Source organism: Euprymna scolopes, chromosome 22, assembly GCF_053919585.1.
Source record: "Euprymna scolopes isolate OS-2025 chromosome 22, ASM5391958v1, whole genome shotgun sequence".
NCBI classification, from domain to species: domain Eukaryota; kingdom Metazoa; phylum Mollusca; class Cephalopoda; order Sepiida; family Sepiolidae; genus Euprymna; species Euprymna scolopes.
In genome coordinates, this window is record NC_136503.1 from 46292920 (window position 1) to 46318036 (window position 25117).

The 25117-nt window shown below is 38.9% G+C and overlaps 1 protein-coding gene across 1 annotated transcript in view; it reads left to right on the forward strand.

Annotated features, from left to right (window-relative positions):
• Positions 1-15663: 15663 nt before the first annotated feature.
• The window catches only part of LOC145243406 (ragulator complex protein LAMTOR5-like), a 78140-nt gene continuing 68686 nt past the window's right edge, over positions 15664-25117 (forward strand). The window contains exon 1 of the mRNA XM_080106261.1: positions 15664-15819. Within this exon, the coding sequence (XP_079962387.1) occupies positions 15785-15819 (35 nt within the window). The 5' untranslated portion in view covers positions 15664-15784. The remainder of the gene's footprint in view (positions 15820-25117) is intronic.

The window sequence follows — 25117 nt, forward strand, 5'->3', positions numbered from 1 at the left end:
TGGCAGCGTGGTACTGCATATGTGTTGAAGAAAATATTATCCACTATGTCCTGCAAAAAGGTAATTCTTTGTAGTTTGTTACCTGCAAGTTAGACAAAAAAGAAAGAAGCACCCATGGGGGGAGGGGGAGAAATGACTTGAAAGAAAATTTTTTATTTAGTAGAATGTCTTGATAGGAAACTTGATTGGCTGCCAAGAGTCGTCCATCTGGCTTGCTATTAAAGTTCTTGTATTTTAACATTCGAAAGGGTAGTGCAGGGAGAGAGGGAAAGATAGAGAAAGAAGGAGAGAGGGGGGTTAACTTACCGAAAGTGCTTCACAGTTTGCATCAATCTTTTACAGAAATAGCATGATTTCCGGGGGGGGGGGGGTTACAGTGGTCTTTTAGAAACAATGTTCTTCATCTCTTTGTTTAACGTGTATCCTTTCAGAGTATTTCCATAAACGCGATCATTAGATGAAAATCCTTTGGTAATTTTTCTTTATAAAGAAGGCAATGTAAAGTTTACATCTCCGAGTAAATCTCCAATACAGAGGGTTCAAGTAATTTGAAATCCTCCATGACATATCCGAGTTTCCCTTTTGTCCTGAGATAATTAATTCCTGTCGATTAGTTGCATATTTCAACTGTTTTAAAGTCCAGTTAAGATTAAAAGCTGGCTCTCTCTCAAATTTCCTTTGTCTCGGGTTTTGTTCAAGACACATTCCAAAAGTCAGGTAATTTGACTTAAAATCTTTTTTATATTCGGTAAGAATCAGTAGTTCTTTACTTTTGACTATTTTACGGTCTAGTTAGAACCGAGAAACTGCTTACAACCATTAGGTCACCTTTCCTTGTCTGAGACCTCAATTAAACATGTCGATATTCTTGACATATTTAACCCTTACTTCAGTGACTTATTTCTTCCTCAGCGTGTAAGCAGCAACTGAATTTTCAACTCGAAAAATTGCACCTCATGGTAGAATTGGCGCACAAGAAGCTTGCCCAATCAGCGAGCAAAACGAGATCATGTGACATAGAAGAGGAGGAGGAAGAACAAAACATAGAGAGGGGGAAAAAAGGAGAAAGAAGAGAAAAAAGGGGACAAAAATAAAATAGTGGAAATAAATTTTCCACAGTGTGTTGCTTCATCATGTTTTGTTAGTGCATGTATAGATGTGAGTAGCAATTTGTTTCTGTTCACTTGACTCTCGCTAATGTGTGAAAATGAAGAAGGCTTGTATGTGAGTTATTGAGTCCTTTCCTCTGCGATTTGCCTACCAACAGCATGAGGGCAGGGCTGTTGAGTAACATTCTTGGGTTTACCCTTGAAACAATGTCAAATGGCAAAGAAGAGAGGACAAACATAGATGAACAATTGTAAAAGGACATATTTATTTCACCATAAATACAAGGAAATATGTAGAAGAACTGAATGAAATCGATCCAAAAGTTGGAAAGTTGGTCAGTAAAAAAAGTGTTTCTGGAACTTGAATAGCAAGAAAAGCTGAGTTCACAGGATTGGGGAAACTGAATCTAAGACAGCATGAAATGGCATCACATTAAGATTGATGTGGTCGTTCATTAGGTGTGATGAGATGCCTCAAGTAGTGAAAGTGCCCAAGGACTAGATTTGCAAGAAACAGGAGCTAGAACAAGAACGGCTGTAAGAGTTAGTGCGAGAAGCACTAGAATAAGCTGGTGCAGAAGACACTGAAAGGAGTTAGTGCAGGAACTTCTGGAAGGAGCAAGAGCTGCAGGGAGGAATTAGATCAGATGCTGAAGCAGGAACCACTGAAAGGAATCACTGGAAAGAGTTGGAGCAAATATTATAGGAAGGAGTTAGAACAAAAGTCGAAACTGAAGCTAGAGCTGCAGGAGTCAAAATGAAGTCTGGAGAAAATCTTATTTGGTCACTATTCTCATAGGAGTTTTTAAGTTCACATTGGCTTATTATTTTGAAATATAATTGTTACTTTTGGGGTTTGAAACGATTTTCATTGGTTGAAAATATTTTGAGTTAACATTCCTGTGAAACTGGCTTGCTTTTGGGAGTGACAAAGAAAGTGAATTCCAACGAAGCAGAAAAAGAAAGAGAGTAGCAATAGAGCCATTTGATTTTAACGTTCATCAGAACAATTCAGCTGCCACAAATTAATGTCCTTGACTTCTTTACTAACTCAATGTTTGAGAGGTAAAGTAGAATCATAATTGAACACTCGGATATGTATGTAACTTTTATAGAGATCAAGTGTTGTGCCCAAGAATCCCCTTGATTTCTGAGAACTTCCACTGAAGTAAACTGAAAATAAAAGAACGTAGATCACTCTAGATCAGTATTCCTCACCATTTTTACCTCCGTGGACCCTTTCCAATAATCGTGATGTTGCAAGGGACCTCTACTTACAAAAATTTTTTTCAATCTTATTTATTTCTTCTTCATACTACAAGCCATATTTTTTTATAACCAGTCTAAGTGTCTGACAGGCTACTGAAGTCAGTCTGTACTCATCAGGTAAGTTGCTTGGTTGCAAACGAATCACTCATATACAGTTTTATGGCCTTCGACCATTAAGTCACGGTTTTAATTTTGCCAAATATGTTCTGCAAATATATTCTCTCTGACTATTTTAGTTGTTCTTTTTTTTAAATGATGTTATAGTTTGAAAATATTGTTATAATACATCCAAAATTTTCAAAACTATTTCCATACATTTATAAGAAAATTAGTATTGAATAAAAAAAACAACCTCAAACAACTCAAAAATGCATTTGCACATATCTGTTGTAGGATAGAATGTTGGGTGATGATCGGCCATGCAATTAAAAAACAATGTCAAATAAACAAAGAAGAGAAGACAAACACAGATGAACAATTGGGAAAGAAGATATTTATTTCACCAAAAATACAAGAACAAAATGTAGAAGAACTGGATGAAATTGATCGATGATGATTCTGGAAGCAGGGGGTTTGGAAGGACAGCAGTAAGAGACTGGATGAATAGGAATTGAGGAAGCTGAAACCTGGACAGCCTGAACGACGTTTCTGGAACATGAAAAATTCTGGAACGGGCAACTGAAAAGTTGGTAAGCAAGAAAAGTGTTTCCAAAACTTGAACAGTAGGAAAAGCTGATTTGACAAAATTAGGGAAACTGAATCCCAGACAGCATAAAATGGCATCATATGGAGATTGATGTGGTCGTCCATGAGGTGTGAGTTGATACCTCAGATAATGAATATGACTAAGAGCTGTATTTGCAGGAAGTAGGAGCTAGAACAAGAACTACTGTAAGTGCAGGAAGCACTATAAGGACAGTAGGTGACACTGAAAGGAGTTGATACAGGAACCTCTGGAAAGAGCAGATGCTGCAGGAAGGAACTAGACCAGAATCTTAAGCAGGAACCACTGAAAGAAGACTCTGGAAAGAGTTGGAGAAAGTATTGGAGGAAGAAGCTAGAACAGAAGTCAAAACGGGAGCTAGAGCTGCAGGAGTTGAATCAACAGCTGCAGAGGTGAGCTGGAGGTGGAGGAGTTAGAGCAAGCTTTGGAGCATCAGGAATCAGAACTGGAGAAGTAAGCTGGAATCAGGTGGATGGGGCAGTCAGCAATAAAGTGTGGAACATAAATTTCATTAAGTAGTTTGAGCATGTTGATTGCTGCTGCTGCTCATGTCTTTTTCTGCGTTTGAGCTCAACAACTGATTAGACAGGCAGAGGTGGGTACCTCCTGATCCCTAAGCTAATCTGCTTTATTTATCTCCTTCCTATGGCGGGAAGATGTGACACAAGACTCAGGAAATGGGATTGAAGAGCTAGAACCCTAGAAGAAGAGAACTCTGGTTTACAAAAAGTTGCCTGGGCAACCCCGTCAGCATTACCTGGTAGGGGTATTTCAGGCAATTAGTAATAAACTGACCTCTTCTCAGTGAAGACAAAGCTTTGGAGGGTGGATCTCCTAGAACTGCATGGGACCAGCAACATACTGTAATCAACATGGAAAAAGCTATTTAAAGAATGGCATAGTTAATGGTTAAGTTCCTGAAGACTGGTGAACATTGACTACTTGTTCCATCTTCCTAAAAGCCTTTGATATGTCAAGAGCTATTACTCTAGAAACAAAAGTCTTGTCAAGAGATACACTAATCCTGTGTCATATTACGGTTAACATACCAACTGTATATCTAGAAGAACAGAAACCATATTGCATGTCACTAAGTAGGTTATTTCTGCTGAGGTGGTTGACCACTTTTTTATGTAACACAGATTCCAGCAACTTACTCATGACACACAAGACACTGATTGGTTTGTACTAAGAGGTAGATGACCGATCTCCAAAATTTTTAAATACAGGACAGACTGATGAAATTTTTCAGGGTGTTGGGAAGCATTTTTCATTAAGGCAATGTTTAAACAGCTTTGTAAGTATGGGAGCTAGTTCCGGTTGAAGTTTTTTGAACATTATGATTGAAATGCTGCTGGGACCAGTTGTTTTACTGGAATCAAGATTTTTGGTAAACTTGACAACAGATATTTGTATGTCACATAGTGTATTTTCAGACACAGGAGGAAATATGTCAAGTAGGTGGCCATAGTTGAAAAGAGTAAAATTTGCTGCAAACCAGTATAGACATTAAGTCTTTGGCTCGAAAGAAATCTTTAAATTAATACATGCCACCTCAAGAAGGAATGGTACAGTAAGAAAAAAAATCACAAAAAAGATAGGACCCAAAATTGCAAGAGGTGGCAGAAATATTAGAATTGTCTGTTTGGCACGCACACAAATTCGCACCAACCTTAAAATGATGAAATTACCTTAGGTTCATAGATAATGGTTGGGATAGAGGATATCTCTCTTCAGAACCCTGTTTGTTATTTGCCAAAACTGATGGGAACCAAATTGCTACTCATCTACTTTCTTAACCTACAAATTATACTGATCTCTTACATTCTTTATTACTCTTTTACAGTGGTTGCTCGCAGTCCTAAAGGTGGTTTTAGTTTCAGAAAAACTATTTCGTTGAAAGCAATGGAAATACTGATTTTTATGCTCAATGGTAGTGGCACATTCTGGAATAAACCACGGCTGGCTGTTAGGTTTTAGCTGGAATTTCTTGGAGTGTATGACGCAGTCTATACTGACAAGTAACCATTCCATTAGGTTAGACACTATAGAGGACATATTCTTTTTAAACATGGAACACAGAGATACAGCCATAGACTATCGATATAAAGTACAACTGTGAACTTATTGCATTCTGTTTTTATCTTAACCAACACAACTGTGTGATCAAAAGATTCCAATGAGGATGAGCACAATTCTTGGCAACAACTTGTAAGAAAAAGGTCAAAGAGACTTGCAAACTGTGCATCAGTGTCAAGCATATAGGTGGGTTCATGAACAGTTTGTGTTAGTTCATAAGCAATTGAGAAATCATGACAGTACCTCCCCTTGTCATCCGTCTTGTTTGAGTGGGCTAGCCATTCAACATTGTGAACATTGATGTCTCCACCGGTGTGAATGTTAGCCGAGGGATGAGCTGACAGAATGCTGTCAATTTTTTCAGAAATACTCTCAATTATAGTAACTCTGCTGTTATAGGGATGACAGAGAGCAAGTATGAATGTGGTGAAGTGAGCCAGTGCAACTCTGAAGTAGATAGAGGGCAATTTAGGATCTTCTCTGGAGATGTTTGTACCACATGGAAAGCCATCTCTAATGTAGGCAGATATTCCATGCCTGTGACGGTTTTGGCAGTCAGATTTTGATGTCAAGTTTGAGTATCCTTTAATCGCGAACTTAGGAAACAGTTGGACAATGCCTGATTCGCACAGGAACAACAGATCAGATCTGGTCTCCTACAATTGGATTCAACCTCTGGAAAGTTGGAACGCAGACCCCTGATGTTGGAAAAGGAGACCTGATAGTAGGGGGGGGGGGCGTCTACGTTTGGAGTTGAAGTTCTGAGTTTAATCTTGGATTGTTTCTTGAGATTTTTCATTATTGAGTATGGAGATATGTGGAAGAGGTTGGCAGAGTTATTAGAACAGAACAGGAATGGAAAACATGAGTTACAGGTGATAGTCAGATATAGAATCTGCTAAAAAAATGAGACAAAGAAACACCACATGAAATCAAAAAAAACTGAAACTGTATAATTTTAAGTAACCTTCCCTTCCCCCTTCCTAAAAAAGTATTGACATCAACTGGCACCATATCAAATAACTTTGGAGGGTCAAGGAGGATGGAAAGATTGAGGAGAGAAAGCATTAACCAGACCTCGATTGGATGAGTGTGAAAATGATACGGACCTTGAGGAGATTTATTGCCACCCAAATTCCAGTGAAGACTAATGGTCACTCTCAATAAGAAATCAATGGTAAATTGCTGTTGTGATAATAAAATTTGTTTGAAATAATATCAAAAGAGGTAGAGAATTCTGGAAACTTGGGGAGTCTTGTTGTCGCTCAGACTCCAGTGAACACCACAGGTTGTTCTCTGTTATAAGGGACATAACTATGTATCGAACCGGATACGAAACAGTATATAAAAGAGCTGCCATTTTAAGGTAGGGCATCTTGTCTTGTTTGCAGTCTAGTCTTACGTTTTAGTCTTGCAGTCTTGCCCTGCAGCCTTGCGTCCTACCAGTCTCACATCTTACACTCTACGAGTGTACTCTGGTTAACCAACCTTCCTAAGGACGAGTGTTTAGTTCTCACACGCTAAGTTCCTTTTTCTTTACCTTCATTTACATTTATCTAACTTCAAAATCAAGTAGCAATTTTTTATTTGTATTATTGTATTTTGTATTTTGTTACGCATCCCACTCGACGTATTTTGTCATATTATTATATACCGTTGAAACCGGATATAATATTCTCAAAGAGAAATCTTTGATGATGATCTGTGTTAAAACTCCTAGTGAATAGTTGTTCTTGTTGCTGTTGTAATAATAATAATAATAATAATAATAATAATAATAAAAACAGTGTTCATTATGTTATCTCATCTAGTGACTGCATTTTGGGAATAGTAAGTTAAATCTGGCATGAACGATGAACGGTCATTCAAATCTGAGACAGGCAGTGAAATCGTTCACTCAATTCACAAATGAATGATATGAGATAATAGATAAAAGTTTGATGGGTTTGTTGGATTTTTCTGTTTTGCCGTCTTCTACGTCTTTCGCCTCTACTTTTCCTATAACTGCAGTCAACACCAAACACGAACAACACGCAGGGATCTGCCTGACTCAGAAACCAAGAATTCGTAAAATAAGAAATTCACTGTTTTATGCTCCTGAGACAAATGAGTATAAGCCTCGTTTTCAGTCCAGTCCCGTATGCACAGTGATATTTCTGCTTCCGCTGCCATGACGTTCGCCTCATCATGCATTTTCTACAATAGGTTAAGAAAGTAAGATTTCATTTCAAAAAATGTACAGCATCACGTGCACTTCGTTAATTTGATAGTTCCTGGGAATAAAAATGCCCACTTGATGCCGAGTTTTGTGTTGTTACTGCTTTTGTGTCCATTACTTCATGGGCTGGTGCATCTACCACTAGTCTCTCACTCTTAAACAGGATCCAAGAAAGAGTCTCAAATCTAATAGGTCCGGCACTGTTGGGCAAGCTCCAACATCTGTCTTATCGACCCAATGTTGCATCTCTGTACTTGTTTTACAAGTATTTCAATGGAATGTGCTCTGATGAAATCACAGTACTTGTACCCCTTCTCAATATAATACTTCTGACCAACATGCCATTAGCAAAATCCCACCCTTTCATGTTTGAGGTCCCTAGATGCTGGAAAGCCTTCTACTCTAATAGTTTCTTCCCTTGGATTGCTAGACTTTCAAATTCTGTCCCTGTTTCCTGTTTCCCTAACCGTACTAACCTGCTAAATTTTAAATGTAATGTAAACAGACATCTTGCTGCTAGACTTCCCAAATGGTCACTTATCTGGTACTAGCCAGGCTCAACGTTGCTTAACTTTTGCGATGAGAACTGGTGTGTCAATGTGATTGTGCCGTATATAGTAAATAGTGTTACTAATCTATATAAGAAATAACACTGGTGGGCGAACTGGATAACAAGTGTAGAAATTGCATGAGGGATCTATTTTGTTTACATATGCATGCAGTATCACGTGTTAGATTCAGTTATGGTTCGGCTTTGTGTGTACACATTTAGAACTGAATTTGACTTAGTATTTTATCCATTACTAGCAAAGATACTCACACTTTGCATGGGACTTTGCTATGCACTCAGGTACCTCGCTGTTGTACCCTTGCAGTAAGTGGATATTGTAAGAGCCACACCAAATATTACCTTTAACCTTGGACCTTAAAAAATGGTGTGCACCATCCTTAGGTCAAATGATGTCATGTTTAGTCATGATCAGTCCAGTGGTGTGTGCTGTGAGAGAGTATCCATACATAGGCTTAACTTTGACCTTTGTTATGGAAAATGCATCATCCCTAGGTAGGGGACCATCATCATACCAGGTTTGGTCATGATCAGCCCAATGGCGTAGATTGTAGGAGAGTTGTATAGACACACACACACACACACACACACACACACACACACACACACACACACACACACACACACACACACAAATGTTACTACTTTATATATATATATATATATATATATATATATATTTATAGATGCAAGGGATTGGCAACTCCACAGGCCGAGTCATGTTATAATTATGGGTCACAGGTCGACTTCTCATTATGGCTGTGATGTTACTCACGTCTCTAACATGATCGTCTTCTCTAATGTGATCATCTGCCTGTGCACACGTTCTTTTTATAGTCTTTTTCCTTTACCTTACCATGACGTCACGTCACACACAGCTCAGCATTTGCATACAGCTGCCATATGCATGTCTGCACTCTGTTACAGACAGACTTGAGAGAAAGAGGGATAACTAAAGACGAGGACAAAGGTAGGTTAGTTTGGAAGTGAATTTCTACATGCCACCATGTAAAGCAGCCGTTTAAACGATAATGATGATGATAATGATGATGATGGTGGTGGTGCGTGCGTGCATGCGTGTGTGTATTTCTTACTGAGAATAAAAAATGGCTCTTTCCTCTTAAGTTAGTAGGCCATGATAAATCATTGTTGACTCTGGCTGATAGAAAGAAAGCTGCCTGTTCATCACAAAGAAGAAGAAAATACGACTGGTTTCAAATTCCAGTTTTATTAACAGCAAATTAACAAAGGAAGAATTAATAAAAGTCCAATAAAACTTAACACCACTTTGCAGGATGGAGAGGGAAGAGGGCAACAACTTGGAACAAAAAGTTTGTATTTGCAACTTCATGCGGAAAATTAAACAGAGTTAATTTTGAGGTTGGTGTGAATTTGTATGTGTGCCAAACAGACAATTCCAATATGTCTGCTGCCTCTTGCAATTTTTGGCCCTGCGTTTTTTTTTTTTTGTGATTTTTTTTTTTTTCTCACTATACTATTCCTTCTTGAGGTAGCATGTATTAATTTAAAGGCTTCTTTTGAGCCAAAGGCTTCATATCTTTACTTTTTTTTTATTCTTTTAACCAGACACTGTCGACCTATATGTATATCATCCAACTGCATTTCTCTTTTTTAACCTTCATTCACCCTGAAACTAGACACATTGTCACTGAGAGATTAAAGGGGCCACTGTGAATGAAATTAGAGACCAGGTTTATAGCAACATCCTAGGTAGGGAGTTGTGCAGTGAGATATTTGCTCACATTACATTTAAATTCCTGTATATTGATACAGTCAGGGAAACAGGGAGCAAAGGGAATTCCAAAGGCAAGAAGAGGCCATTTTGAAAGACAATTTAACCCAAAGTTTCTTTCGTAGAAGAACATTTTCATTTTAAAAGAAAAAAACAAAACATTAGAACCAGAAGGTTATAATGTTTTGTTTTTTTCTTTTAAAATGAAAATGTCCTTCCACGAAAGGAACTTTGGGTTAAATTGTCTTTCAAAATGGTCTCTTCTTTTAAGTTCCTTGAACAAAGAGGAAATTTCCTTTCCTTGAGATCACATGAGCTGATAATTTGTTCATCTTGTTAGGCAAGCTGGTGAATTTAAATTTAGTCTCTAACAGAAAAAATATAAAAAAAACACAATCGGTTTCTTCCGTTAGTCTTCTTGGGCACTAATAATTTCCCCGGTGGTAAGGCCTTGTTGCCTTGTAATTAACTAGGAATGAAATTATGTTGAAAGTTTAGTGACAATCAACTGAGCTTTCAACAAACATCTTTCTCTAAACGACAAACACCTGGAACTTTCTATTTAATGTCAAAACATTTTCTTGATGGAGAGCGAACTCAGCGTCCTTCCCTAAGGCTGGCTACACACGATCTGAATAAAATGGGCAAATAGCCCCCTCCTTCACCCCCCCCCCAGGGTAAGGAAGGTGACAACCAGATAGTAATGATGATGCTGATGATGAAGCAAAGGATCCCGACACCACTGCCAGCCACACCAGGTGAAGAAGTGAAGGTTTCCCACTCCACAAAGGCGAAAAACAAAAAGGGCCAAACCTAAACTAATGTTTAGTGCATCAATCAAGATGTAGCAACAATACTCCATGCATGGACAAATATGGGCTTTGTGCTTAAAAAATGTTAACTAACACACTGCTGCCAAATTCACATTACTCCGAATCTTAACGTTCTGCTTTCAAAACTCAGCTCCAAATCTTGATGCTCTATTGCTACCCTCCCAGGCTCACAGTCAATGATAGCCAGATACCGTTCATGTTGATAATGCATGACATCAATGGCTAAGCGCTACCAATTTTCTGCAACATGTAATTCCTCTTTTTTGTGTTTAGCTGGCGCACGATCAATTGATTGACATTCCCTACATTGCTCCACAACTTCTCGAACATCTTCCATCATGATGTGCAGATTCACCTTTCTTGCTAGATATAGAGTTTGTTCTTTTCCGAAATGATACATCTTATGCAGAACCTTTAGCTGCTCTACTGCACAGCACATCAAGGCCATATCTTTCTTTTTCTTCAGCCAGGCTTTCTTTACTTGTCTTGCCTGTCTGCTTTATTTTTCTGTGATGGGACCAAGTTAATAGTTACCTTCAGTCCAAATTCTCGAATCAAGTCTCCCAGTGCTCCAAGTCGACACTTAATAAGCATCTCTGCTGCCTCTATTGTCTTGATCCGCTTATCTCTTGGCGCCTCCGATTCAACCCATGATGCTGCTGTTGCTGAGTCTCTTCTAACATCCATTACCTGTAGGCCTCATTTTAAAGTCAGATTAATGCTCTTCATCACAGCATCGAGTTCTGCAACATTGGTATGGCCACTATCATCCTTTTTTTCACAGCCAAACAGCATCTTCGGCAGTTACACCTCCTATTTCTAACAATACCCTTAATGTTAGGCTGCTAGCATTGCTCCATATTATCCCTTCACGGCTCTCTTTTATATACCATTCTCCTTTTACAGGGTTCATTTTTTTCACTTCTGCAATGACGTCTTGTATCATGAGCAGCAATACTTTGTCAATTGTGTCTTCCCATCAATCCGTATTGATCTGACTTTTGATAAAACTGCATGCAGTCCGCAACTATCTGACTACAGGGTAATGGTTAACCAATCTTCCGCATATCAAAGAAAGTTCTTTCTTGGTTAGTTCATCCTTTGCTTCGGGGATCTCATTTCTTCATTTGAACATCAACTTTTCTGCCTTATTCCACCACAATCTCAATCCAACAATTCAGACAGTTTAGCTATCAATCCATATGTTTTTACATCTCTCTCACCTTTTCCGCTATTACCTCAGTCTCATTCACCAGTATATATGTTTTTTTTTTGTTTTTACATAGGGGTCACCACTTATCAAGGCCCGAAGGCCACTCAGGGATAAGGGTTATTGCGTGTACAGTAATCAATGAGATAGTATTGTAGTAATCATTAGTATTGGGGGTTTTGATAGAGTATCTTACTTAAGGGGGCGGTTTGTCAGGAGTTTGTTTATGTTGGACTAGGAGACGTCCAAGTTGTAGTCAGGTGGGAAACAGGCAAGCAGCAGAGAGTTCCACTGGCGTGCAGTTCTAAGAAAGAAGCTTTGCTCATGGAATCTACGTTTGGATTTAGGCACAGATAAAGAGTGGGGAAAATTATTGACAGTAGTTTCAGCCAGACAGGTGTTTCTCATGAAAGATTGGTGAGGGGGGACGAGGGATTGGAGCTCAGACGAGCACCCGCCATGCAAATAGCGATAAAAGAAAGACAGGCTTGCAACGTCTCTTCTGTGGGAGAGAGGTTGCAGGAAAAGCAGGTGGATCCCTTAATTGCATCATCTTTAGTCAACACGGTCTTAAGAACTGCCACTATAATTTTGGATGCGGAATTCAGACCAAATCCTAATGTGGTCAAAAAATAAATCCGACCTTCATATTCAACCAATTGATACTGCCATAGTTTTTTGTCCACATGAATTTGAAGGTTGGCCAATTTTAGGTCCACGGTTTTAGTTGTCTATTCCATTTTCCTCTACTCTCTCATATTTCCCCACACATGTCAATTCCATCTTTGGTGTGGCAAGCCACATATTTGTTTAATTCCCATAAATCCAACACTGGCCTAACTTTCTTCTTGGTAGGTTGAACTATGGCTATGAGCAGCAGAATTCTTTCCACATTCACTGACCATGAAGATTTCATTGTCAATCCAGCTTTCAACTTCTTTCACAAACTGCGACACTAAGTCTCCTTTTAGTGTACTTTTATAGCAGTTAACTCTGTTCATCAACACAGGTGGTTCTACGGTTCATCACCACTCAACCATCAAAACTTGTCACCATCAAAATAGGCTTGAAAATCTTTATCCTCAATCTGATATGGCCTGATTTTCGTCAGTTGAATAGTATTGGTTGAATACACTGGTTGCCAAACTTCATTTGACCTTTAGCAATTGTAACTCCACCTAGTCGGTCTATTACATCTAGATCTGATACTACACCGATTCCCGCAATAACCTTATTCAGCACAATCACTCTGAATTGCAGCAGCATATTCCTCACCACAATCTCGGCATCATCCTCTCCACAACATTCCACCTCTCTGCCATCTACTGCTCTAATATTACTGGTTCCATTTCAAGAGTTGGTGACACTTGTTGTGACAAGCATAGTGGTACAACTAGTATCAACAAGGGCTCTAGCCCTCTTTCATTAACAGTGATTACTATCTCTGATAACAAACCCTCACACACCTTTCCAGTATTAAAGGGGTGACTACTGGTGCAATAGTACTCCTTTATTCATTTCCCAGCATCAAAGATCAATCTTCGCTAATGTACCCAACCTGGCCACACCAAAAACAGATGATGCCTAGTCGTGGCTCTCTACAATCTTTCATCAGGTGGGATCCTTGACATCTGAAACAGTTACCTGTAAATTTACGACTTTATCTCCTGCCTGTCTACTCCGTTATGCTGGGATTGTTTACCGTCAAGGCTGCAACTGCCCTCAATTCACCACGATGTTTTGCCAGCACTTTGGCATGCCTCAAAATCTCCTCTACCTTCATGGTTTCAATTCCAGTCAATCATTGTAGTTCCAAATAAATGCGGTCAGGAAAACCACTCACAGCAGCCAGCTTAACATTCTTCGTAAGGCTGAGTCCAGCATATCCAGTCAATCCTGCTAGATGCTTTGTTTCTGCTGCATATATATCCAGATTCTCCGGTTCAGGTGACTCTTCTAAGCTTATTATATACCTAAAAAATGCTCTCCAAAAATGCTGTCTTTAATCTGTTCTCAATACTCTCGATATCAGTCTGGTCTGTCTCTCCCATTTCCAAGTAAACCGCTATTGCATTCCCTTTCGAATACATTGGAATCAATGTTGTTGCGTCTTTGATTTTTCGCAGCTTTGCAACTTGCTTTAGCTTATTAAGCCATGTGATCACATCACCTTCTCCAACAAATGGCCTCGGAATGTCACTGCTTAACCTTACTCATTCTTCCATTTTCTTCATTTGCTGAAATAGCTTGTGGTTAAAAAAATGTTAATTAACATGCTACTGCCAAAACCGCACTACTCCGAATCTTGACATTCTACTGTCAAAACTCAACTCCAAACTTCAACGCTCTGCTATCAAAACTTGCTCCTCTCACATCCAAATCAATAATAATCCCATCTCTGAAAAATCAGGTTTTTAATATTCAACCAGAATGATCTCATTTGCATGTCATGTGACATTACAAACATATAAAGAGAAAGCTGGCCTTTTTTTTTCTTCTTCTTGTATACACAGACTACACACAAACAGGTCCTAATTTTTAATTTGTAGCGATATAAGTGTGTGAGAAGTTTTCTAACCTGGTAGAGGAAATCCACATTATTTAAAGCAGTCTTGGTAATATCTTCTATGTATTTGTTCTAATTCATGTTATCTATGAATATTAAAAGCTGAGGAATTTGAATGATGAATTCTACTATAATGTACTATCAGCCATGGTAATCAGTGATTGGGAAGGTTTCTCATAATTGTTAAAGGAAAGGGGCTTTGTCTTAGTAGCATTAAATGTAATCATCGATTTATGGCCCAATTTTGGAGGTTATTTTCTAAAGATTCAACTATTGACTAGTATATGTGCGCATTCAATTTGTCCATATTTACAAAAATAGAGCATGGGGTCATCAGCAAATATACCCATATCTTAAGCATGATAGTATCAAGGAGGTTGTTTATGAAAATCGACTCCTTGCAGGACTTTGGCTTCCCCGAATCCGTTACTTCTGAATACATATCTTTATTAGTGGGAGATTCTTTCGCCTTGTGTTTGGCTATACATCAAAGGGAAATGGAGGAAATGTTTCTGTTATAATGCCCATTTGGGTTTTGTATTACTGTACACATAGATTCGAAAAAGTCGTCAAAAAACAAATATATAGCAAATAAATGTTATTAAAGGCAAGATAAGTTACTTTTCTACCTAACTGGATAATTTTTCGTGTTTTTATTTAATGTAACATGTTTATTCAGCTCGAAAACCATACTGTGCTTACCAATGTATTGGAAAATTCAAAATGGCGCCCGACTCTCTCGTTAACACGGTAAGTTTGGGAAAAGGTGCTATAAATATAAAACTAGACAAAATACTGTTAGAAACTCGCTTAATATATGTTACCGTGACATAGGTTGACATATATTCGGTGGGTTTTTAATAGTATTTTGTCTAGTTTATTATTTATAACACCTTTCCCAAACTTACCGTGTTAAAAAGAGTGTCGGGCTCCATCTTGAATTTTCCAATACATCGGTAAACACTGTATGTTTTTGGGGCTGAATAAACATGTTACATTGACTAAAAACATGAAAATATATCCAGTTTGGTAGAAAAGTAACTTATCTTGCCTTTGATAACATTTATTTGTTATATATTTGTTTTTTTGACAACTTTTTCGAATCTATGTATACAGTAATACAAACCCCCCCCCCATTTTTTTTATTAATGTAGAGAAGTAGTATTTCAATTTTTAGTGAAAACGAATAAATAGTTTAAATTTTATTTACGATTTTCTTATGTGAAAATGAAATGAGTCAAACAAATAATAATATCAAGAACCATAACTCGATTTGACTAAATTAATAATCTAAGAGTCGGAGCATGTTATTGGTCTTGTCATTTCAAACCCAAACTAAATTCTGATTATCTCCCTTGTAAGCAGCAGCAGCCATTGAAAGGGGCGTCATCGACTTTTTACATTTTTAAACGTTGAAGATTTCTTCATGTTTATTTCTAAATCGAAGGATATATAATGGAGTCTCAGATGAATCAATTATTGACTGAAGTGTAAGTAAACATTAACTTGTGCCGTAACTTTAACAAAATTCGGTACTTTTACAGATCGTGCTGGATACGATTTTAAAGTTAAATTCAATTTTTTTACCGTATCTTTTGTTTATTAAATTGTGAGGTAAAGTGCAGAATAGCTAACAAAGCTACCCTCCCCATGTTAAGAATGTGTTTCTAATTATTATTTCAACACGATCTTTAAACTGCAGAAGTACCCCAAATAGTGCCTACTTCAGACTTCTTGTATCTTATTTCAAAAGAAAAATAATGCCTGACTCTAATGTGTGCTAATAATGCACTTACTGATCCGCGCTATTTTTTAAATCGTATTCCCAAGTTTAATTAAAGTTTTATTGTATGTTTTTTATTCAATTGTAGGGTTAAAGTACAGAATAAGTACAAAACACCCTCTCCTCCCCATGTTAAAAATGGCTTTTTAAATAATAACGTTATTAGGGTTTGTATTACTGTACACATAGAGTCGAAAAAGTTGTCAAAAAACAAATATATAACAAATAAATGTTATCAAAGGCAAGATAAGTTACTTTTCTACCAAACTGGATACATATTTTTTGTTTTTATTCAATGTCACATGTTTATTCAGCTCGAAAAACATGCAGTGTTTACCGATGTAATGTATTGGAAAATTCAAAATGGCGTCCGACACTCTCTTTAACATGGTAAGTTTGGGAAAAGGTGTTATAAATAATAAACTAGACAAAATACTATTAAAAAAACACCGAATATATGTCAATTTATGTCACGGTAACATATAATGAGCGAATTTCTAACAGTATTTTGTCTAGTTTATTATTTATAACATCTTTTCCTGAACTTACCGTGTTAAAGAGAGTGTCGGGCGCCATTTTGAATTTTCCAATACATCGGTAAACACTGTATGCTTTTCGAGCTGAATAAACATGTTACATTGAATAAAAACACGAAAAATATATCCAGTTAGGTAGAAAAGTAACTTATCTTGCCTTTGATAACATTTATTTGTTATATATTTGTTTTTTGACAACTTGTTCGAATCTGTGTACAAACCCCGTTATTATTTCAGCAGTCAGCACGGATCAATAAGTGCACTCTGCACTGCATGAGTACACTCTGGAATACTCCCTTTGCCTTTTCATTTCATAATTGTAAGTAAATATCCCAAAATGATTTGTAAACCAAAAATTCGACGTAGCGAAAAAAAAAAAAGAAAAAAAGTTCGGTACTTCTGCGCCGCGGTTTATCGCCGAAAATGGAGACGCCATTTTTTTTTTTTTTTGGACACCCGTCATTAGAATCAGAGGGAGAAATCAGTAGGTCAATTTATTATAAGCACCCAAAACCTCCCATGTTAAGAACGACTTTGGGAATAAACACCCCCCAACCTCGAAAGCCGTTCTTAAACATTGGGGAGAGGGTATTTCGAAAGCCGTTCTTAACATGGGGAGGTTGGGGTGTTTATAATACGCTAGGGCACGTCGTAAAATGGATCAATCATTATTTTATAGCCGAAGTAGGAAATGAATAACAAAAAAATTAAATTAAATATTAATTACTTCCGGAAAGAACTATGAAAAAAAAAGTAAAAGAAAGTGCAAGAGAAAGTATATCCCTACTTGTTTAATTGAAAATGTTTCGATTTAATTAATGAAAACGGGAAAGTTTTTCATGAAACGTGTGTGTGTGTGTATATATATATATATATATATATATATATTTATTATTATTATTAAAAACAGAAAATGACATATTCATAATTATTTAAACTGGGCGAGCTCCATTTGAAAACCAAAACATTTATTTTATATAATTTTAGGTACGGACAAAAATTTTGTCACAAAATGAATGCCGATGCTCAAAATGTATAAGCAAATATATATATTTTAATTACAGATTTCGCATAATTTTTGTATGCAAGATTTTAATAATTTCCTTGCTCGCAAGAATGAAACTTTCGGCGTAACATAATTTTTATATAATTATGTCATGCGTGCTGAATTTCAGCACTGCTGAAATAAAAACGTTATTATTTAAAAAGCCATTCTTAACATGGGGAGGGTGTTTTGTACCTATCCTCAGAATAGGCTATTCTGTACTTGTTTTGTACCTATTACACTAATAGGCTATTCTGTACTTTAACCTTACAATTGAATAAAAAAAAAAAAAACATATCATAAAACTTTAATTAAACTTGGAAATAAGATTTAAAAATAGCGCGGATCAGTAAGCGCATTAGCACAAAAAAATTTATTTAAAAACAGGAACATAAAAATAATTAAATTAAAAAATGATAAAAATTGATACAAACGTTCAGAATAGGAATGTACAGATGCAGTGCACTCTGTGTGTGTGTGTGGGGGGGTCTGACACCCTACCTCTTTTTACTATCATGACTTCATTTTGAAACAGCGTTTCCATTTCGATTGGCTGAAATTTTGGGCCTCCTTATAATCGTGTTTCCAAAATTTTAGTTTGTTGCGTTTTTAGCGAACGGTAAATTACTTGCCTTTTGAGGGCTAATTAAGTTATTTTTTGCACAAACAAGGTGTTTGTTTTTTTTTTGTTTTTGTTTTTTAAATTTAATTCAATATCTGTTGGGAAAAAAAATCATAACTGAGAGTAGCTAACCTGAAGTGAGGTTGCGAAAAAAATACAATCTTCTTCGCAGGTCTTGTAACCACAGTAACATAAAAAAAATAATGAAGTAATTTATTTTCGAAATTTTACAAAAATAAAAAAAAAAAAAATTTGGCACAAGGCCGAGCATGGGGGGGAGGGGAAAGGGCGGTCTTTGCTGTCTAATGCTAACTAATCTAACCTAACTAGTTCCTACTTTTACTCTACTTACACCACAATACCACATTCATACTATACATCCATCAGCGTATACATCCTTCGTCAGTCACCATAAGAACATCATACCATGATAACCTAATTAAAACCCATAAGAAAAGGGGGGGGGGGGTTGGGAAAGTAAAAATTTTATGTACAAAATAAAGATGAAATGTTTACAATGTTAGTAACAAAAGACCCCCCCCCCATTGCTAAACTGTGGCAGATGCGCCAATTCGCCAGTCAAAAGGGTGATGCGAGTCCAAACGCTTTATTTTAAACACCTCTTACAAAAACTTTGAAAGGGAACCCGCATCTCTGGCGAATCAAGCGATCTGTAACCTAATTGGGGAGGGGAAAAAAAAAATGGGACAAACTTAAAACGGGGCACAATGATCGCTATCACACACTAACTAGATTATGAACACAGAAGCTTAAAAGAGGGTCCTACTCTTGCCTTAATCATGACCTACTCTGGACTAAAAACGAGTCAGAGCTAACATTCGTTTCTGCTTCCCAAAATTCTTTTTCCTAAGGAACATCCAAGAACCAGTCAAGACTTGCTTCTCTCATCCGACACACACGCGTAACTGACACCCACCTTTCAACAAAGTCTGACGAAGAGAGTCTAACTCTCGGCCTTGATACGACCCTTCAAATGATAGCGGAAGAGTCGTATAAGGTCGATGTGAGCAAAGTCCTCAGATCCGTAGACCACTCTTATGCGTGTGTTCCAGATAACGCCTCTCATCACTGCTAACAAGGTCAAACACAATTCTTTTCTAAGCCTATCCGTTGTTGGAGCCCAATTGCTACATACATTTATAGAAACCAAAGTTAATGCCAATGTGTTCAGCATGCGAACCATGAGACCTATAACAAACTCAATCAGCAGCACCACGATGCGACAATATATGAAAACGTGAAATAAAGTCTCGATCTCATCGCCGCACCATTTACAAATAGACGAATCTGCCAAGCCAGTTGAGTGAAGTCTCTTATCAACCCAGAGAGCATCCTGAATTACCAGCCAGGTCAAGGATGCCTCATTGTTAGTGAGACATCCTGACCCAGGCGCCCAAGGCCAGGTTGAGCGGAGCTGCCCTTTCGTCAAAGAGAGCCCCTCACCGATAACATCCCTTACAGATCTCCTCACTAAAACCCAATATAATGCCTGGCACTCGCGGTAGAAGGGGCATTCACCTCGGGGCAACCTGTTTGCTTCACCCTCGGTGTCGTGCACCCCTCTCAAAGCCGGAAAGGCTTTCTTGGTGTCCTCCATCCTGAGGCCACTGTTTTCCCTATCTTGTGTGCACATTCGATCTAGGTAGTAGAGCTGTAGTGTGTGGAGCCGAATTTCTACGTTTGGCATACCTAGACTGCCTTCAGAGGGATGTAGATAGCAGACATCACGACAGACCATAGGGGCCCTTCCAAACCATAAAAAGTTGAAAAGAGCTCTCTGCAAATATAGCAGTGTATCTGACAGATTGGAAGCGCTGATAGACGATAAATAAAGATTGGATAGATGTGGGTATTACACACCTCCGCTCTCCCCTTTAATGAAAGGTTTCTACTGATTCATAGCCCAGCTGCGGACCGAACCACTTTCAAAACCTTCGACCAATTTTTCTCCAGCTGGAGGTCAGGACCAAACCAGACGCCGAGTATCTTGTAAGGCCGTCGCTCCAACTAAAGGGCTCCTGAAGGGGCATACCCCTCAAGGCACCGATGCGCAAACCCGAAGACTTGTCACAGTTAATTTTGGCCCCTGTTACTGTTTCATACAATCTGATTTCTACACCGACGATACTAATCTCAGCACTGCTCGTTACAAGCACAGTTACCTCGTCGGCATAGGTGGAGTACTTTACCTGGGCATCCGCACCTGGCAAAGCAATTCCACGTAGGACCAGATTCACCCTTAGCCTGCGCAAAAATGGCTCTATCGCAAGCACATATAACATGGGTGATAACGGGCACCCTTGACGAATTGATCGTGACAAGCTGAAGGGTCTTGACCTCTTCCCATTCACTTCTACCATCACCACAGAGTTAGCATAGAGAAGATGAACTAACAAATGAAATTGCAGGCCAAAACCAGCCGCCGACAAAACAGCCCCCAAGTACCGATGGTCAACCCTATCGAAGGCTTTGGACTGATCTAAATTGATCAGCGCAGCCTCAGTGTCGACTTTTTCTATCATCAGGCGTATCATGTGCAAGTTATTCTAGATCGTCTTGCCCTTAATGGCACATCTTTGCTCGGGGCTAATAAAACGGGCCAGGACAAGCTGCAGACGATTTGCGAGGATCTTGGCAGAAATCTTTAACTCAGTGTTAAGCATCGTTAAGGGCCGGAAATTACCTAACCCATCCTCACCATCTTTGCTTTTACGAACAAGTTTTATCACACCCATGGTAAAGTACTTGGGGATTGAGCCGTTCCTAAACCATGAGTTAAATAAAACCGTCATCAAAGGGACAAAGATGTGCGACAACCTCAAATACACTTTGTAGAGAAGACCATCGATCCCCGGTGACTTATTAAGGCTGACCCGCTTTAAGGCTTCAATGACTTTATCCTCCGTTATGCCACCTTCGCACCTAGCCACTTTCGGTCGCTGAAAGACGAGAAAAGTCAACCAAATAGGTGTCGAACTGATCTAATGACAGACCGGGTTCCATGGAAAAAAGCTGCTGGAAATGAGATTTAAACGCCTCCAGCACACCCTGGTTTGTGGTCACGGTACGCCCATCCGGCAATGTGACACAAGCAATGTGCCTATCAGCCGCTTGCCTAAGCTCCTCTGCATGCAGTTCAGTGGCCATATTTGTTGCTTCCTGGGGCATTCTTTTTAACCTAGCCCTAATCACTAAAGCTTGGTGCTCCTTTTCAGTAAGGGAGGCAAGCTGAGCCTTAATTAAATTAACGCTAGCACTTTCCCCCTCCTCCACCGCCCGATCTAATCTAGACTCTAGTGTCGCTTTAGCTGCCCTAGAATCTAGGTTGAGTCTTTTGCTGAAGTTGGCAGCAAAGGACCTAATGGCTTCCTTAATTTTTACCCACCACTTATTCCCAATAATTGCTCCCATCAATTCCCGCTGTAGGATTAGTAATAGCCCGTCACGGAAGCCCTTCACATCGAACGACGGTGTGTTGAGCTTCCAGTAACCGGCTAATCTAGGCTTAGGTCTATCTAAGTTTACCCGAACACGAACAAGTCTGATCCGAGTAAACTATATTGTGGAAATTTGAACAATCCAATACTCTTACGTCGACTCGCCTAACTAAGAACCGGTTGATAGAGCTGTACCGGGTCAGAGACGCCTCTACCTGTCCAAGTTCACACTAAGTCACAGGGCTTTTCATTTCGGAATTTGTTGATAAGATCAAACTTATCCACAAATTCATGAAATAAAACAGCATCCCAATCTCTTTTAGTTCCCCTAGATGTTAACCCAAATCGATCTAACTCGGGATCCAGGACGGCGTTCCAGTCTCCCGCTAAGATAACCGTTCTAGAAGTATCTATGAACTGCTCAATTCACCGAAAAAAGCCAGCCAGCTCAGCGTGGCTATTGGGCGCATAAGCCCCAATAAGACAAAATGCCCTACCCTTTATGGTAACATCCAAAACACATAGTCTTCCCTCCGGATCCAAGTAATACGGGTTACACGACGCATCTAGAGACCTTTTAACTAAAAAAATAATGAAGTAACTCTTCACAAAGGAGGAAGGTTTTTATAACAATTACCTTACTCTATTAGTATAAATAACCACAAGGCTATTGTTGTTCTTAGCTGTTGGAAGAGCATCCTCACCTCTGGCAGCTACACTCAAGTAAGCTATGTATCATTCACCACACTCTCCCAACAAAAGAAAAAAAAAGTTCATTTTATATATATATATATATATATATATATATATATATATATCTTCATAGAAAAAAAACTTTAAGTTGGCGTGACCCTACAGGAAGACTAACAGGTGCTAGGCCTCAGTCAACAGTCATCTGGAGGTAACAGTGGTTCAGGGTACCCTCATTCTGTCCCTTAGCCTAGCCTCCGCTGTCGGTCGTAGTTTATAGTCCTACCCAAGACTACTCCTATTGAGCAGGTAATAGACTAGGTCTACCCCTTCGTCCCTTTCGAAGTGCAAAATCACTGCAGTACCATTTCTGACTAGCGGGTGGAGCCAAGTCAATTCCAACACACTCAAAATGATACCACTCATCACAGGAATCGCAGCATATCATATCTTGGTTCCCTGGAGATCTATTGCAGGCAGGACACAACCAAATGGTGCCATCTCCTTCCGAAACTGAACCAGAGGATTCCTGATTTTGACTGCTACCTGTAGCAACAGGTGAGGATGCACCCGCCTGATTATGTTCACTTTCCTCAAGATCATCATCAGACTGTGAAATTTCTATTGGATATAAATTCTTTAGCGAATGGACATTCACCAAACCATCGCCCTGTCTGACACGAGCTGTCTTCACCACTCCATCTTGTCCTGGGAGAACCTCAAGTATAGTACCCAACATCCAAAAGGGTCGTGGTTTTAAAGGGCCCTTGACCAAGACTACATAATTTCTTTTAATGCAATTCTGGAATGGTATCTGAGATCTTCCTGGTATCCTTCCTCTAAGATCAAGGAGGTACTCCTTGTACCACAGCTCTCTAAATCTTGACAACCATTCATCTCATAATCCAATTGTCTCGATCAACCTTCTCCTGCTGGGAGGAACCATGGTGGAGAGATCATCTCTTCCCAATGGTAACAATAGACCACGGCTTTTATTTGGTCTAATAAACATATTGGGTGTGATAATCATTGGTTGCCTGTCAGCGGACTCCTGATAAGTAAGGGGTCTGTTGTTTACAGCCCGCTGAATATCAGAGACAATAGTTAGGAATGTATAATAATCTACCTTACCCCTACCAATAATTTTGTATAGGCAAGATTTTAAAGTCTTGATGCTACGCTCCCATACTCAAGAACCCAAGGGGAAAATAGTGGAATTGTCTCCCACTTAATGTTACATGACCCAAATTTGGTCTGGTAGGCCTGGAGAAGACAAAGGCGCTTAAACAGTCTTCCACTGCCCAGAAAGGTTTTTGCGTTGTTGCTGAGAATCAACTCTGGAACACCATGTGCATTAGTAAATCGGATTAGTGCCTGAAAAAAAAGGACAATATACTCATGTCTGGCACCACCTCTATATGCACTGCTCTTACACTCAAACAAGTGAACAACAACAGATACATTTTTTTCTCACTGTTACTCTCCTTCACCCAAAAATGTCCTGTGAAGTCCACTCCAGTGTTCCTATAAGGAACCTCAAATTCGACACGAGAAGTTGGTAGATGTTCTCAGGCAGCACTGGCCTAGAATTGTATCTTTTACACATTGTGCAGGAATTCAGGGCATTTTTGACTGCCTGCCTCCCTTGAGGTACCCAATAGCCACGACATATCAATTTTGTTAAGGTTGACTCTATACCCAGATGGGAACATTTAAGATGACAGTCTAATATCACAAGTCAGGTGAGGTGATGATTCTTGCCCAGCAACAAGGAATTTTTAACTTCATAAGAAAACTGAGAAGACCTGGCCAGCCATCCATGCGAGCGGATCAACCCTTCCTCATCCAGAAAAAGATCAAGTGCCTGAACCCAATTAGGTGCAGACTTTACCATAGGATTCCGCAGGTAATTTAATTCAGCAGTAAATTCCTGCTGTTGAGAACATTTTATCAAGTAAATTGTGGCCTTCTTGTTGTAGTTGTCTTCCCTTTCCTCATCAAGCCGATGAATCTGAACACCAAAGAAGTTATCCTCAACAAACCATCTGGCATCAATTAAAATGAATGGCTCTCATCTTGGGGAGGCCTCAAGTTTTGACAGGCTTCTGGACTTGTCCTTTACTCCTGATCTTAAATGGAATACGTACATCAAATCTGTTGCCAAGGCCGCTGGAAAAATGGTCGGATTCTTCTATTGATCCAGTAGATATCTCACTGCTGATGCAATTCTCTATCTATATAAGAGCCAGATACGTCCAAGGATGGAATACTGTTGCCACATATGGGCAGGAGCTGCTAGAAAAGACTTGTCCTGTCTTGATAGGGTTCAAGATAGACTTCGTGGCCTGGTGGGAGATGTCCTTTTCTCTTCGCTGCAACCTCTATCTCACAGAAGAGATGTTGCGAGTTTGTCTCTGCTTTATCGTTATTTTCATGGAAAGTGTTCGACTGAGCTTCAGTCTATGGTCCCCTCTCGCCAAACTTTCACAAGAAACACTCGTCTAACTGAAAACACTATCAATAATTCCCCCCACTCTTTATCTGTGCCTAAACCTAAATATAGATTCCAAGATCAAAGCTTCTTTCTTAGAACTGCACGCTTGTGGAATTGTCTTCCGTTTTCCTGCTTTCCAGCCGTCTATATGGTTGTCTTC